General features: G+C 36.4%; 1 protein-coding gene across 3 annotated transcripts in view; it reads right to left on the bottom strand.

The window, feature by feature from the left end:
• The window catches only part of ARB2A (ARB2 cotranscriptional regulator A), a 334,295-nt gene that overhangs the window by 173,974 nt on the left and 141,907 nt on the right, over positions 1 to 18,414 (bottom strand). For all 3 annotated transcript variants that reach the window (XM_075932154.2, XM_075932155.2, XM_075932153.2), the window contains exon 7: positions 10,357 to 10,575. In XM_075932154.2, the coding sequence (XP_075788269.1) occupies positions 10,357 to 10,575 (219 nt within the window). The remainder of the gene's footprint in view (positions 1 to 10,356; positions 10,576 to 18,414) is intronic.

Here is an 18,414-nt window from a genome sequence, read left to right as displayed (position 1 = left end):
TACCACTGAGCAAACTCTCTCACCCTTTAGATGCCAAGGGCACAACCTTGATACCTTACTTGCCAGCCCTTCTAAATTTTAAAAATAAATGAATATTTGATTAGAAAGAGTGATTTTTCACTATCTCTAAGAAATATGGTTATATTTTTCTTCAAAATTTCATTTCTATATCTGAATCCTTCACTTTAAAACAGTTCTTCTAGCTTGACAGATTGATAGTTCTTACTACTGGAGACTGACCCTAGTAAATCACAACCCCCAATCAAAGCTTTTCACAGCAGAGTAAATCTAGATTAAAACTGTTTTCCTCATATAATTAGACTGTTTCTTGTGATCCAGAACTGTTGAATTTTAAGTGGCAATCACCAATCCTCAGAAGTTCACAACACAGTACCATGAGGCCAAAAGTAATTTTCACTAATGATTCACTGCCAGCTGGTTCGCTTAGAAAAAACTCGGTAAAAGTGTGAAGAAATTTATGAGCGGTCATTTAAAAAAAATTGGTAACGAGAACAGCCTATTTTCCCCACAGACGAGTTCAGATGTGAACCTGTTTGGAGCCAGATTACTCTCTAGACAAGATAACTCTCTAGGAAGTACACTTGGGGTGTGTCTAAACTACACCCCTCTGCCGACAGAGGAATGTAGATTAGGTACATCACTATTGTGAATGAAGTGGGGATTTAAATATACTGCGCTTCATTTGAATAGAAATAGCTGCCGCTTTTTGCCAACGTGGCACTTTGCCAGCAAAAAGCAGCAGTCTAGACGGGGATCAGTTGACAAGGAAAGCCTTTTCCAACCGATTCTGTAAACCTTGCTGCACAAGGCATAAGGGATCAGTTGGAAAAGGCTTTCCTTGTCGACCGATCCCCATCTAGACTGCCTCTTTTTGCCGGCAAAGTGCCGCAGCGGCAAAAAGTGGCGGCCATTTCTATTCAAATGAAGCATGGGATATTTAAATTCCCGCTTCATTTGCAAGAGCGATGTGCCTAATCTACATCCCTCTGTTGGCAGAGGGGTGCAGTTTAGACATACCCTTGGGGAGAGAAAAAAGGGGATGCACAGTAGCTGCTGCCTTCAGGAGCAATTCTAACTCTGCTGCATCAGACTTATAAGGCATGTACAACATACGCTCCTATGCTTCTTGTCTAAACCTAGCTGCCATGTCCAGTCCGCCCCCACCCCTCCCCCCCAAAAAAAATCAATGAGTTACCTTTGCCTTAGACCTCATTATTTTCACATGTACCCTTTCCGGGGGGCGAGGGCGGAGGAGGGGAGAGGAGGCAAAAAGACCAATGGCAGAGGCCTCCACTGAGATAAATGGAAAATGGGAATATTAAGAATAGCTTTTAATGTGGTTGGGCATTAAGTCCCACCTACAGAGTGTATCCCTTCTGTCAGAATATAAGGAACACTGCCTAGTGTTAATTCTTCTCCACCAGTGGATCTTATATAATCCACTTAGAGTCCAACAAACCTATACCCTAAATGGCTGAAAAGTAAGGAATTGCTCTAAATCAGAGAAAGGTATAGGAGACCTAGGCTACTCCTGCTTCCCAATCTGCTTCCTCCAAGTCACACTACTGGTTTCATCTCTAACCAAGTACTTTCAAAGTACCTATTAGCACAGTATCTAGGCTTCTCACAGCTTTTCCATCAGGCGATAGACAAAGCTGTAGAAAGAATTTCAAACCACTATGATTTCCAAGTGACCTCTCTGGGCTCCATCAACACCAGAGGCCAAAACACACATCTCCCATCTTGTCAGATTTGTATCTGTTAATGTCCCCACCCCAGAGAGATGTTGAGGAAGAACTCTGGCAAAATCGTTTCATCCTGCAGTTATCAAGTAAAGACTTGAAAATGTTGATTTCATTACAGGTACATGAGGTAGTTCCATTCTTGAAACAACCTATGGCTGAAAAACCAGAGTAAAAACTAGCCCACAGAGCCACTTCTATACAAATTGTCATTATTTTCGTGTTGGCTGTCCAGCTACTCCCAGGGCAGCCAGGACTTAAACCCACTACCCTGTGTTTTCCAGGCAAATGCCCTAACCCCTAGGCCACTACAGCACCTACCCTCCATTTGGTGGGTTCTTTTTCAATCCAGATTACATTCTAGACATCATGAAGTACACTTGAGGAAAGAAGAAAGGGGATGTACAGCAGCTGCTGCCTTCAGGAGCTATTCTAACTCTGCTGCACCAGACTTATAAAGCATGTACAACATATGCTCCTATGCTTCTTGTCAAAACCTAGCTGCCATGTCCAGTTCTCCCCACGCCCTCACACCCCACCCCCAAAAAAATCACTGAGCTACTTTTGCCTCAGATCTCAGCCATAATGAGACTTGGAACAATTACACAAATGTGCAGCTTCACTATTTCTGGTTCATACCTATGAATTTATTCCAAAGTAGACCAGTTTATCTGAGGAAAAATAGATTTTTGTTTTGTTTATGACCCATCATACATGCTACCAAAAGCAACTGAAGACTGTTCATGGTCCACATCCCTATCTGATTTCATCCAGATTAATCAACTAACAAGTTACACATAGATAAAAGATGTCTTTAAATGGCAGGGGCCAGGTCACCATCACCTTGTTAAAGTGCAAGGTGCTATGACCCAGACTAATACAAGAACCCTAAATTGCCAGTGACGACTCAGCACTAAAAATCCCCACAGAAGAAATTTTAAACTGTTGTAAGACTGAATAGGTTTTGGGTTCCACAGATATTGTCCTGACTGGAGTTCTGAGCACCATTCACTGACCAAAGCTGAGCTGCTTTTGCTGTCTTATTAAAACCATATTATACAAGAATACATTGCATGCACAAGTAACACAGTATCAAGTAAGAGTATCAGAAAAGGCCTTTCTGGAGTATTGGCAGTCAGGTATAACTTGAAAGAGGTCTGAGAATGTTTTAAATTTGCACTAGGGATGTTAAAAGTTAATGTAGGCCCCACTAAAGCCGGAGGGGGGAGGGAAGGTGGACAGGAAGGGAAAGGAGTTCTGCCACCCAGCCCACTGACACACCATGGTACAGCTGGCTGCTGCCTGAGCTAACTGGTAAGAGTTGATTAATCAGTAAGCATACTGGTAAGCCTCATACTTAACCGCTTAACATCCCTAATGTGCACCAGGGTCTAAAACAACCCTGAAATTGAGGAATTAGGGATTTTAAAAAGATGCTCTCCTCCTTGGATCCTGTGCTGAGTATAGATTGGCTTCACAAAGAATCAGACCCAAGTCCTTATAGCAAATATAGACATCTGTCTGGGATGGTGTAGATGGAGCTTGGTCCTGCCTTGAGGGCGGGGGGCTGGACTCGATGACCTCTCGAGATCCCTTCCAGTCCTATGATTCTATGAATATAGGCTTGGGTAAAGTGGGCAAGAAGTTGCTACATTCTAGAGATGCAAGTTAGATTAAGCATAGTTTGTTATGGCTAACTAGTTCCCACTGAGGAAGTCTGAGCAGAAAATTCAAGATTGGTGCATGAGTGGATGTTTCCTTATGACCCCCACTAAGATCTTTGTTTTAGCGAGATTTTCCAACTGCACAACAATTTATCAAAATATATGGAAGAATGTGTGTATTTATGGCGTGGAGATTGTGTACATCGAGTGAAATGTTATTATTCTTGTTTTGGATGTCAATTGAAAGGATATTACCCTTTTGCTTCTATTGGATACATGATAAAGAATACCTATAGGGAACAATCTGCACTGGGAGAGGGATGGACTAATGACCTAAGAGGCCTTTTCAGTCTGTAACTTCTATAATCAAAGATTGGCACTGTCTGAATATAAGAAGTTTGAATAATTTCATTCACCTTTGTCTTGAACGAGTGGGTCTGCTTTCTGCTGAGCCAGTTTTCTTTATGACTGGCTTACTAAGTGCCCCGTTTTACTTAGCCTGAATCTTGAGGGAAAGGAAGGATGACTTGGATGACCTATAAGAGTAGATGATTTTTTAGAACAACAGGAGTACTATCGAACTCATGGTGGGAGTAGAGATGCAAGCCGATTTTTCCTTTGGAAGCTCATACAGTTTGCCTCATTTTAGGAGCCTGATCTAACAACACATGGTTTGCCAGCATCATGAAATGAAGTGTTTGATAGCTAGGAAAGCTGGATGGTCTGATTTATTCCTCTTCTTTGATTAGCTGTACTTGTAAAATACAGAACAAAAGAGTGAGTACTGCAGAATAAGGACTCAGTATCACTCTCCCAGAGATGCAAAATCTTCCTCCTGTGAATCTGCTTTTCTGATCTCTCTCTTGCTTAAGGAAAAGAGGACCATTGCAACTATTCTAGATTAGTAGATGCAAGACACACTGTGGGAAAGAGCCCTATAGTAATATTCCTATAGTAATGTTAATATTTATTAAAAAGCATAATTTCTATAGATATTGTGAGTGCAAAACAAGACAACTTATAAATAATTCAATACTATTAAATTTTATAAATATATACAATTTGATTATTTAATGTATTTATATACTGTGATATCTACAGAATGAACTGCTATGAACTTACGTTACTGTAGGAGTATGAAAGCTATCTGTGTCTGTATGGTCACATACTTTTTCTCTTTTTTTAAAAAACGCTAAAGCCCTAACATTCCTGAAGGGAGACCTAAAGACAAGGATACTTCAACTGTTTATACGCATTTCTTCCAAATTCTGTCACTCAGGGGTTTTGCTGTCCTACGGAAGCAGCAGAAGTTTTACTGAAACAAAGGGGGAGTATTTGGGCTTTAAAATTTCAATGCAGTATCACTAATCTAATTTGTCTTAAAAATGAACTCCCCCATCTCTCAAAAATCACACACTTTATACCAACTTTTTACACAGAGCAAAATCCCTAAAATAAGGATTTATAAAAGAGGAATGATGGGTTTTTGCTTCAGGCACTGGAGTGGGACTTAGGAGATCTGGTTCGTAGCTCTGCCTCAGACTTTTGTGAGCTTGGGAAAGTGAGTTGTTCTCTCAGGAGTTGCTTACCTACACTTGCATGCTATTGTCTTTCTTCTTGTGGGATAAAGTTATTTTTGCACTGACCATTTTATGTTCTCCATTTGTAACTGTAGTCCATTACTGCATGGACATAGTATATTTTTTCCTATACTTTTAAAGATACCAGGTTATTTGCTTACTCATCCTGGCAGACAGCATTTCAGGCCACGTAAGGGAGTATTGTTTCTTCCTTCCTATGCCTGGTAAAGATTGGGAGGCGGGGGGATTCAAACCCTGATCTAGGAAAGCAGTTGAGCATGTATGAAACTTCAGGCTCATAAACAGTCCTATGAGGAAAGATACATTATTGACTTTCATAAGTCTATTTATGTGCCTAAAGCGAAGCACGTGTTTATGTGTTTCAGCAGATCAGGGTCATTCTTCCTCCTACAGAGGAAAAATTAATATAGCCAGTGGGAATTATAAGAATTTATTCATGAAAGGACCCAATTCCCCAGAAAGAGATTTGGACCATGTAGTGAGGCAGCTGCCCCACTGTGACAAGGGAGTGGTTAAGAGCAGGCCGGAGGGAGCCTGCATAAACCCCACGGGTCAGGGAGAGGCTCATAAATAGCCAATGATAGGGCAGCTTGCTGGGACAGCTCTGATATAAGAAGCTGCTCAGCAGAGCAGAAAACAGTTGGGTCCTGACTCACAAAGAGGAAGGACTGGTTCCCTGGGAGGATCACCTGAGATTGAATAGTGCAGGGAAGGATCCAGGGAGCTGGAGAGATGTTCCTGCCTGATACCTTACAGAATATAGGCCCTGATACACTAGCCAAGAAGGTGCAGAGGTCACAGGGATGGGGCCCAGGCAACACTGAGGGCAGTCAAAGGGAGGGAAAGAGGGCAGGCTGCCATAGGGTTCCTGGGCCGGGACCCAGAGTAGTGGCCAGGCCTGGGTCCCCCCTTCCCCATTGCACTGCATTTAGCCACACTGAAGCATGGCCTATACAGTCTGCAGCTTGCCCCTGAGACAAGGGACTGGATTTTGGAGCTGCAGTCATCCAGTGACAGGTTTAATCAATTGAGGACTGCTGATGGCTCTGGAAGAGAAGAGGAATGGAGGGCAGCATCCTGAAGAGGATGCCACAGTCCAGGGAAGGATGTGTGCTGAGCCAGAGGGCAAAAACAGTGGAGAGCAAAGTGACGACGTACGAGACAATGCCAGAAGGCAACATACTCTAACAAACTAAGCTAATTCCCAGTGTGAGAAGCAGGAGGTGCTACAGCAGTCAGTTGTCCCCATTACAGACCATGTAAACATCAGTATGCACAAGCACCTATGTTTTTATGGCTAGTGGCAGTTGTGCCATTCTTAAATAACAATGAGCAGCAAGAACATGCTCTCTCCCAATTATCTGCAAGAGTTCCCTGCCTGCTGGCATTTATTTGTAGTGACTGAAGTGTTTATTTTATACTAATAAAGTTGCTATCGTTTTACCATTTTATTCTAAATTCTGGTATCAATTGTTTTATGTCCAGGCCGACGAGGAAAAAATAATCAGATTGCTAAATTTACCAAAGATATATTTTATGTCCTTTGGTAATATAGATTGGGTAATTATGGAATATTTGTCAGTTTAAATGGAGGAAAATATTATCTAATGAATAAAGAATAAGCTACATCAGAGCATCATTTAATTGATGGATTGTTAATACAGAATACTACTACAAATTGTAATATTGTTGCAAAAGGTATTTATGTGCACCACATACAATATTTTATGATCTATAGCAGCACATGTACTGATGTTGAATATGATATTTAGGATGGGTTGAGTATGGATTTACATTTATGAGTGTCTTAACACAGAACAGACACTTTCAGTGTAGAAATCTGCAGGGAGTGGGAGATGGGGGAAATGATACTGCCAAATTTAAGTCTATATTGCTATAAAGGCTGTGCTGGAGGCCAACACATTCTTTGTTTAGCTCAGTAATTAACAAAAGTTGGGGTACTAAATTTCTGGGGGAAACATTAGCCCAATATGTACAAAGCAATCTCTGGTGATTTAAAGAAAAATACTAAGTCTATACAGAGGGGGTAGAAATATGTTTTTTAAAAGTATGTATGTACATATTTAGCTATTTGACTCAATTCTCAATCCAACACATTAAAAAAACAGATGCTTTTAAAAAATGATCTGTTGGCAATATGCTTGTTAAAATCTGATCACTAAGAATATTAAAATTCACTGTGCATTAATTAACACATTATATAAAAGTAAAATGTTTTTGTTTCATCATTTTACGAAGTATTATAGTCAATGCTGATCATCAGGGAGTTTTTGCCTTGGTTTGTGTTGCTGAAAAAAAACTAAATTTATAGGATTAATACTAAATTGATGACATTTTCTGTCTTCACTCTTGAATTCAGTTGGCAGATGTTTTCAAGAACAAAAAATTCTGTCTTATTACAAAACATATTAAGTAGGTTTTCTTGCCATTATGTCTGACATGATGTTTATTGCCCAGACCAAATCAATCCCTTTAACAAGCTATAATATATGCCTGCAAGTACATTATTTCATAGTTAAAGACGCTTACAGCATGAAACAACAAGTACTTTGATCTTTCATGCTCTACTCTTGAAGTAGGGCACAGTCATTCAATCTGCATTCATCTGGCAAATAAAATATTTTATACTTTGTGATAATTTTAAATGTTTAGGTCTCTGCTTTTACTTATTCCTGTGTATTTTGGATATTTGCATTATTTGAAATAAAAATTAGAAAATATTTGAAGGAAATGTTCATTTTAAAAAGAAGTGGAGAAAGAAACTAGCTCAAATAACAAATTGTCCCCACTCTCAAACTTAGAAATACTCGTTATGTACATTAAAGCATCAGTCACACGGTTTTAATTTGTTCAACCATCACTTATTCAACTGGCCACTGTAAATCTAAGACCAAGGTTTTCAACCTGTGGTCCACAGATCCCTAGGCTCTATAAACTCTGTATAAGGGGTCTATAAAAGGTTATTGTAACCAAAGAATAATAGATTTCAACCTGTGGTGTGTGGTCAACAGAGGGTCCACAGTTTCTGCCTAAGATTTCAAAAAAGGGCATACTTTCCTTCAAAATTCTTAAGGGGTCCACAAATAGAAAAAGAGGTTGAAAACTACTGATCTAAGTGGCCCAGATTTCATAACTAAAGTTATCTATTCATACTAATTAACAGTTCATCAGTTTTGCCAATGCATATGGCATAAACAAATTTTCCTTCAACAACAGATATGTGTCTTTTTTTAAGCCTGTTTGTACTACAATATTTACCATGGCTAGTGTGAGAAAATACTATTTCTTTCCTAATCTTACATCTCCCTTCTCTGTGACAATTAGCCTTCTTCTGTGACAGTTTACCCAATGGCAAAATAGATATAACAATGCTTACCTGTCTTACAAGGGTGATATAGGGCTTAATTAAGGTTTGTAAAAATGCTTTGATAATATGCGCTGTAGAAATACATCACCACTTTATAGTATTTTAGGGGTTCCGAAATCTCACAGAATAATTGCCAGTCTTTATTGCTAATTAATGATAGTTCAGGTTTTTTCAAAGTAGGCAGACAAGTGAATTGAAATTGTTTATCTAGGCATGCAATAATGCAGAGGTACTTTTACCCCATTTCACAAGACTCGGCATGGGTGTTTATTGATGAACCTGCAAAGAAACCTTTCAGATTTGAATGCAGGGAACATCTGCAAACTTTTAGTTCATCCTTCTACCAATGAATTAAGAGGGCACAGAACTGGGCCCACAATGTGCACTGCACATGAAGACTTGTTACTGTCCATGCTTTAAAAAAAAACCAGGTGTGTATGGGGGAAGTGTCAGTACTCAGCTATGAAATAAGTATTCATCAGATGAAGAGAACAGTACACAAACTTGCATTTAACTTGTTTTTTTTATGAAACCACTGTATGTGTTCTATCAGGCAAAAGAGCCACAAAATGAAAGATACCATAGACAGGAAAGAAATGTGACAGGATCACTGTCATTAAAAACTAGTGCTAGTCCTAATACCAGTGGTAGATTGTTGGGGTAAAGCTTGAGAACTGGCCCAAATAGTGTAAGCATCCTTCTTAAGATTAAGACTGCTTCTCACAAAAACAGGGATCAGCTGGTTGGCAGATTGGTACAGTTCATAAAAAGAAGTGTCCTTCTGGTCATTTTCTACATACATTGGGAAAGGTTCTACATTTCCACACTCAGGAAAAGAGTTTAATTTCTGAGAAGGCATTATGAGTGTGTGTGAATGCTTCTCACATGGCAAGTGTGTGAATTTTTAGCTAGACAGTAAAACTATAAATCACTGTTATACTAAAGCACAATTAATAAGAACACGTTAAAAATTAAAATGATTCTAACACCTATTTTGTTGGATGTTTCTCTATTTCACACCACAATGGCATGCAAATTCTTACTGTTTTAACCAGATTGTGGCATTTCTGACATGTTTTAATGTTGCATAAAAATGCTAACCTTCATAATAAGGCTCAGTCTAGAATGTATAATGCATAGTAAGTATATGAAGAAGAATGTGTCAAAGTGCAAATAATATTGTTTGTGCCCCCTGCAGAATTAAAAATCCTTGGGTAGCACTGTTATAACGATCCCATGCTGCTAGCATTACAAAGTGCAAAGGTTCGCTGAGTAAGAAAAGAGCAAGGGACAGAGTTTCCTCATTACACCATTCTTGAACTATTCTAGCTTAAATATTTATTAAGATATTAATAACTCTCTCCCTTTAGCTGCCTTCAGAAGCTTAGGGGAAATACAATGGATGGCTGCTCATATGAAAACAATACATTATAGGATAAAACTGCTACCACACAAGATGAACACCAATATTTTGCACAATACATTATTAATTCAGCAGGTAATATATTAAAAATTATTAGTCTATAACTACTGCCTCCCAAAGACAACAGCATAATACTGTAAATGTATGCATGATATGTTATGTGGCTTATATGTTACCAAAACTATATTAGGTGTTTCTTATGTATACATCTACTCATAAAACATTTTACAAAGTCATCTTTAAATCAATCTTTGTAACACTTAGTATGTTCCTTTGAAGTTTACTTGAAGTTCCTTTGAAGACACAAAGCAATGTTTGTAGCTCTTCCAAAACTTCCCAATCAATACATCACAAAAATATCAATACAAGAAGGAGTCATTCACTTTAAATGAACTGTTTAAGACATGAGTAGTGTGTCTATACTTTTTGAAACATAACATTTATTAATGTAAATATGTATACTAAAATACTTGAGCGCATAATTTAGTAAGGGCAAATTAAACTAAAACACACTTACTCTAATATACAACTGCATAGTTTCTTTTTCTTTTTGTGGGTTCCGATACTTTTCGTAGAAATCACGTCGCTTCTTTGTTTCCTTTTGGATTTTATCTTTTCTTTCTCTCTTTTCTGCAGGTTCATCTGAGCTATCAGAAGACAGCTGTACTTGGGCTTTTGTCTTTTCCACTTCAATATAGTTCTCATTGGGATTCAGTACTATTACTCCATAGCCTTCCTGTTTCAGAAAATCCAAAATAAAAGAATATTAATAGAAAAATTTAGTCTTGGAAATTACTTTCAATTCATTGTATTGTTCTTGATAAAACATATCAATGATTACATATTGGATAAAGGATATAATTATATAGAAATATTTTAAGGAACTTAAAGGGCTTGATTTCTGTAACTAAGGGGAAATACATGGATGTGTATATATGTAAGTATATACATATTTCTACATTTATATTCACATGACTTTCCTGTTTCCCCTTTTAAATTTTTTTTTCAAACTGTATTGGGGTTAGTTTTGTATTAATAACTACATGTTATTTTAAATGACTTTAGCAGAAAGCTACTAGAACTAAAACCAAAACAACATAATGAGAGCACTACATAATAATGAACAAAGTTTATGTACAACTAATGCAACTTTTACAATAGAATGGATATCCTCCAAAAACATCTCTTGGAACTATTCAGCACAGCTTAAAATAGTAACAACCTTTTGTCTAGCTGACCACCAGCATACGATGCACAAACTGACAGCGACAGTAACCATGAATCAATATCAACACTGATTCAGCGATATTGCTTACAAGCCAACTCTGTTAGGGTAGAACGACTTTTTAAGTATCACTTTAAAATGGCACTAAAACTTCTTTGATATTAAGTTATGCATTGTATACTGCAACCAAGAGAAAATCTACATTCTGTAAAAGATTCTGATTTTAAACAACTGTGCTAAATTTGTGTGCTTGAAGAAATGGAACAACTGAAAAGCAATTTTTATACAATTTATACAATTTTTAAAATGCTGACAAAGTATTATAAAATGTATGTGAATAAAAGCATTTTAAGGGGAGAGGGAGTGATGAGAAGAAAGATGAATAGTTAACAGAATGGGTCCAATTAAAAACATTTTAAAAACAAAACATTTAATTTTTGTATTAATTAGCGATCAAAATAACATAATTTTTGCCTTCTTATTTAAAACTTTAAATTTTACATTCAGACCAAGTGAGAAGATCCACAAGCCTAAATACCTAACTGACCAAAGTAAACCAAATCTACGCCAACAAAAGATACTTTATTTGGTCTTGCTTTATTCTAATCTGTATAGCTATTCAAAAATCTTGTAAAGCATTGTGATCACTGTCAGGTAGACAGATTGTCAGTTGGTGATTTTCTACAGTTGGACACACTCGACTAGTTATTAAAATCACATTTGAAGGAAGTTCCTACCCCTCTTGCTTGTGCCTGTACAACTTTTCACGCCCTTCTCAAATATCTGCTATAACTTCTCCTCCCACCAAAACTAAGTTAAAGGACACTGCTGCACTCTGCTAAACAGGGTGAAATAGAGGCATTCAGTACACTGTCTCTGGTGTAGGGAACATAGTCAAAAAAGGTCACCATAGGCCAAAGAGAAAATTGCCTCCTCACTAGATTCTGTACCATGAGTAAGTGGTCTCCTGTCATGTTTCTTCCCTGCCCTCTCTTCTGAGTGAATTGAACTTAAAAAAAAATTTCAGAAAAAAAAAAAAAATCAACAAAACCCAACCCACCACAAAGCTTTGAAATGAGCCGATCCCATAACTGGTTATTAAAGCAATAAATATATTAAAATATTATTAACATCAGAAAAAATACCATACTACTATATTTTTCAGCTTTTAAAAATGAATTTAAGTTTATAAATCTAAAGCAAACACGTCACAAAACAGAGTAGAGCTTTAGTACATTTATGTAAAAACATTAGTGAATTAGGAGAGTATTATGAAAGTACACTTTTTGTGCTATGCTAAATGGTAGGAGGAAAACGATGTTTTCAAAACAAACTACATGAGGTTCTTTGGCGATTTTAACTTGTAGTGTAAAATGCTTTAGTTTGTTGTCCATCTTCTTGATCTGTTCATTTTCAGTGCAGATAGTCTGTATATTGATTCTTTTTGCTTTCTATACAAAGCCAAATTCATGTATTCATTGTGGTTTTGTAAGAGTTACTGAAATTTGAAACTCTATGCCCACTAAAATCTGTCCACAAAACAGACACATAAATCTTCAAAGAAGTTGAATTTGTCTAAGTTATTGATTATGTAACTGAAAATTACATGAGTCATTTGTCCAATTTTTTGAGGACACAATGTCAATTTTTCACAGAGACATCAACAGATGAAAAATGATTCTATTTTAAAATTCACTACTACATAAATCAATTAAAGGATTTTTATCAATTAGTTTTTAAACAGCATAATGTCTCCCTTTACCTTTTGAATTTTTAAAAACTTTTTCAAACAGACTTTTCCTTTCTGCAACAATACAATAATTAAGTAATGGCTGAGAAAAAATTGTCAAAAGTCTCAAAACTTACTGTTAAAAATTATTCTATTTTAATATTGCTTAATTTATAAGAAGTTACATATTTTCATTCTGTGTTTTCTATTTTTCTTCCACAATCACTTCAACCCAAGTTGTAAGACACAAACAATTGCATCAACAAAATAGTCTGATCTATCATACTACACTTACTCATATGAAACCACATAGTTATACAATGTAGCGTCTATAACTGCACCAGAATTTAACCTCTATCAGGCTGTACTAAATCATACAAACATATTACATCAAGAAACCTCATCTTAAAGGCCCATCTTCACTTTGCTGACCTATGAAAACAATGCATTTCTTAGGTCCCAGCAATGTCTGGAAAAAATCTATAATAAGTAGCACACATTTGCAGAATCACACGTCAAAGATAGTCACCTATTAACATTTAAAACAAAAAAGTACTATTAGAAAACTGCAAGTACAGAAAAGAGATAAATTCTATACTGATTTGTAAATATCTGTAAGGTTAACGATGATGTCAGTGCACAACAGAACAAACAGAAGTTCATGGAGCTTAAAAAACTGAAAATATTCTTTGTCAGTAGAGTTCATCAGAAATAATATGTTTAACAAAGATGGACACATACTATTTAAAATTATATTCTTTAAAAAGCCTGTTCAGAACTGTAACCCAGATTCTCGCTTTAAATCTAGAAGCATATGTAGTGTTATTAAAATATTGGATATGATGAAGTTTTTCATAAATAAATACATGTTCCTAGGAGAATTTCTTTACACCGTGTGCATCTGTAAAAAGTTAGATATGCAATTCATGTAATAAAGTTGAATTAGCATTTTTTTTTACATAGCTACTGTGTACAAATAGATAAACTGTTCTACTGATAAGTTTTATACTATAAAGTTACACTTTATAAGCTGCTATTTTTAAGTGTTCATAATTAGATTATTCTGTTTTGAGACTGGTCCAATTTTTTCTATCTGCTCAATTATTCAATCAATTGTTACAAACCAACCCTATCTACTACTATATCTCTGAGAGAATATATGTGTTGTAGTTAATTAACTCCAAGTTTGTTTGCATAGTACATCTGTGACTAGATGTGATAATCAAGGCAGATATTGATAAAAGTAAGCTTCATCCTATAATTCATCACTCTTAAATTATTAATTCAATGGATGTAATTGTAAATTCTCTATCAGAGTAAAGGCTTAAATTACCAGCATATTAATAGGTATTTCCTCAAATACTATTGCTTGAGAAAGGTAAGTTAAAAATCCATATTCCATATAACTAACTACTCCCTGAGGTTTAAGAATTGTAAAAGAGCACTGCATTCAAGCCCTACTTCCTAGTCTATACATAGAGTTTCAAATATATAATAGCTCGCTTATCATTTATTCAACAGATGATTGCTAATGGGAAAGCAGACAGGTGTTGACAAGCACAAAAATAATAAATACAAAAGCTTTGAAATAAAGTCATACAGATAGAGAATTGCACTAGTCACTAAAATATAGCAATATGAAATGGGATGGTACTTTTATCTTTTATTGGAACTTTACACCAAATGTTTGTAACTGAAGTGATATCAAAGTTAATTTATCCTGTTACTCAGCTCTAGTAAGGTCAAAGGCAATCTAAAATATTTGAGGTAAATTCTGAATCTTTTCAAGTCTCTTGTGGCTGGCTAAATGAATAATGAGCTGAAAGCATTCAGCTCTGCATAATAATCCACCAAAATGGGATGCCATATGTGACCAGAGAGGTCAGGGGCTAGAGTGGAATCCCTTGACCTATGTAACTATCTTTTTGGCCTGTAAGTAAGGATCTATAAGAGATCATTTTCCTAAGCTTTATCAATCTGATTCTTCAAGTTCAGAATTCTATTCAGATTATTTGCAACAAGATTAGAGCTAATTCTCAAGGGAAAAGCTACTCAAAGTGTTTTGGTCTGTAAACTAAATCTGCCCATGGTTAAAGTGGACACTAGCAATGTCCATTCATCTTCTTGAAAGATGTATGTTCTGTTTATTTCCCATCTTTTTCATGAGAAGGGTACATATATGTCACTGTTGCAACATCCTAGGTGCAACAGTGGGATGAGGTCATGACAACCAATCAGAAGTCACTAGTGAAGCGTTAAAGTAAACATAGCTGTTGGAGATGCAGCTCAGCTTGAAAAATGCCCCCTCCATTATTTGAGTAATTTTCTCAAGACGTGACCTGAGACTGGAATGCCTGAAATGTCAGTTGACTCCGTTTTGTGTTTCCACCCAATCTGCATTTTGGCAACTGCACCCTGCTAACACTTTGTAATATTTTCATCCAGCTACACCTCAACTCTTAGCTTCCTGAATTCTAGTGCTATGTCCAAGTGTCTAAAAACGCTGTGTTACTGCCAAACATACATTGTCCCAGCAAGTTCCCAACTTAAAAATACCTCATCAAGTTAGGCAGGAAAAGAAAACATGCCACAAAAAGTTTGTAGAGGACCACCTGTTGTCTATTATTTTTACATAGCACTTACTCATAAATCATAACACAGGGTAATTAATCAAGCTGTCAAAGAAAAGGTCAAAGGTTATGTGGGGGAGTCAGAAGGTCATGCATGGGCTGATAGAGGTCAGGGTCACACTGCATTCCTCATTATCAAGTTGGGATGAGAGACGGCCCAAGCAAACAAAAGTGAAAGCAGATGGAGAAGTGAGTGGATAAAAAAAAGAAAATTTCACAAACAAAAAGAAAAGTGAAAGAAGAATGTCAGCTGCCTTCAAATAAAGAGGAGAATAGAAAGAAATACACTGCGACATTCTCAAAAGGTCCCACATACAACATAAAGAAACTACAGTTTGATCATTTAAATACACTTAATATTACTTTCTCCAATTGGTCTTCTTGCATATACCAAGCAACATTACGTGGTTCTTTTTGTAATATTTGTTTTTTTCTGTTTCACATCTTGACATTAGTATTTCAAGATGAATTAGACAAAAAGTACACGATTATCTGATATAGGGTGATTCATGTATAAAATTATTTCTAAATGCTAGTTTTCTTCTTTCAAAATGCTTACATATACAACCAATTGATGTTCCATAAAAAAAGGTATAACTTGATGGAAAGATATGTTAGAACTGTACTTTTTATACACACACATACAAAAACAAAACATCATAAAAGTCCCTTTGGATGACACAACAGTTATAAAATATTCTATCATTACACTGACCTGAATTAGATGCAGAATACTGTGCAAAATTAGCTGTCACCCTTTCCTCAAAATCTTTGTTAATCTCATTTTGAATGTTTGCAGCTTTATCAACACATGCATCAATGTCAGCTCCTTGGTTACTGAACCGCTGTACTTGGAAGAAGATATAATTAAAATGTTTTGGCACAGAAAAGGTGAAATTGTATCTTCTCCTTTTCCCTGAGGAGTCTGTAAAACATGTAGGCTATATTGACAAACACATACCCTTGTCTAGAGCCCTGTCATCCCAGGTCACCCAACTGCTATTTATTTCAAAACATTCACTTTACACTTATCCATAGTCACCTGATGTGTTACTAACTTTTAATGAATATTAGAACTACAAAACAAACCTTAAATTTCTCTGACTACTGTGTTCTAATTTCTCACTGCATTTGGTCCATATCTAGTTGCATCAAGAACTGTATTTGTTTTATTTTATCACACACTATCTTTACACTAGTAAAAATACATTCTTCAATTAACATGTTCTGCTTTGCTATTTGCTAACCTGATGTTAATAAAATAATATTAAATCAGTAATATCACAATGTTCAATATTAAAAGACAGAATAGTTATTACATTTTGAATCTACTTTTGAAAAGTGTTGCACCTTCCATTTTCAGAGCAGGCATGACTTTGTAGTTACAAGGTAGGTAACTACAAAAGCCAATATTTTGTAGTTTGCATCTATCTATAACTGACCACAATCTCTCTGTTGGTAAGTACTGGTACCCTAACTACTGTATAATGTGCAGTCCAGAATCCAAAATTGGACAAACCAAGAAATGTTCTATAATCTGTGAGCATTTTATTTTTCTGAATACTCACAAACTTCATGGAAATCTACTGTGTGCATTACTCCTAATATGGAGTTTCGGTGCCTTTTCAATCACAGCATCATTTAATCATACTTTAGCATATACAATTAATTTCCAATGGACAGTAAAACACCTGAAAAATCTCCAAATTCCTACAACACATCCTTAACTCAAATGTGAATAAATAAAAAATAATTATTTCCTTGACCAAATACTGTTTTTATAGCACTGTCCTCAGCCAAATCAAAACTCCCTAAAAATGGCATTTGGACTCTGTGGAGTTGAATGACAGAAGTTAGCCCAACAACACCCGAGATAGGTTGTAATACTGCAACATAGACTTTCTACACTCACTTTTCCAGGTTGGATTAATACTTGCTACCCCATTCTGAGCCTCTATATACAAGTCTGGGGTTCTCTTAACTCATGTACTTATTCCCATACAGCCCTGTCTATGCCATCTTATTTGGATATGGTGTGTGTTTCCTCTGTGCCAACAGCCCACATTTCACTGGCCTTTTGCCCTCTCCATGCAACTACTTCCCTTTTTCCTTCCATAAAGACTATAGGGCTTCCGTGGAGTGCAAGATCTTCTATAAGACCTCTGGGCAGCTGTCATTTTCATCTTGACAGAAAGCTGACTTGACCAAGAGTTTCAAGAATAGATTACATAGCACTTTACATTTTAAAAGCAATATGTAACAAACAATCACTAAAGAATCCACACAAGAGCCAGATGAGTACTGGGTATCATTCTATCCGTTTTACAGACAGGGAAACTAAACGAGGAAGGTCAACTGACTTTCTGACCATTACATAGAAAGTAATGGCAGAGTTGGGATACAAATGCAAGAGTTTCTGGATCCTTCCTAACTATCTAAGGCAGGGGTTCTCAAACTTTGAGATACTTCAACCCCCTCTAAGTTGGTTGTGACTCCCCGGGGGGTCGTGACCCACAGTTTGAGAAACGCGGACCTAAGCTATTTCTAGGATGCACATCACTATACAATCTGAGTTCTCATCTCCAAGTTCAGTTCGCCAAACATTCTACCTCCTTCACGGCATATCAGAGCATATCTTTCTAACTTCCTACTGCATACATAGTTTTATATAAACTGTATATATACATTTATATAGATATTACAATTTTAATATTCTGATTTTTGAAAAACAGTAATAGAGCACAAGAAGCTATAATTTGATTCATCCTACTAAGATATAACTCATTTCTTCTCCTACTGTAATAGTGGGAAACATTTTCTAAAGGCAGCTTTTTTGTGAACTGTTCAACAAATCTTTTGGTGGGCTTAGAGGTGAGTCTAGGTTTATAACACGTTTTGCTTGAAGAAGGGCATATAAGTTAACAAGTCCTCCTGTTCACCTTTTATCTCCAAGCATTTATATGTATTACATCAGTACAGAATAAGATTAAG

This window comes from Pelodiscus sinensis, chromosome 6, assembly GCF_052426305.1.
Source record: "Pelodiscus sinensis isolate ZL-2025 chromosome 6, ASM5242630v1, whole genome shotgun sequence".
In the NCBI taxonomy this organism is placed as follows: Eukaryota; Metazoa; Chordata; order Testudines; family Trionychidae; genus Pelodiscus; species Pelodiscus sinensis.
This window is presented reverse-complemented; position numbering and strand designations above follow the sequence as displayed.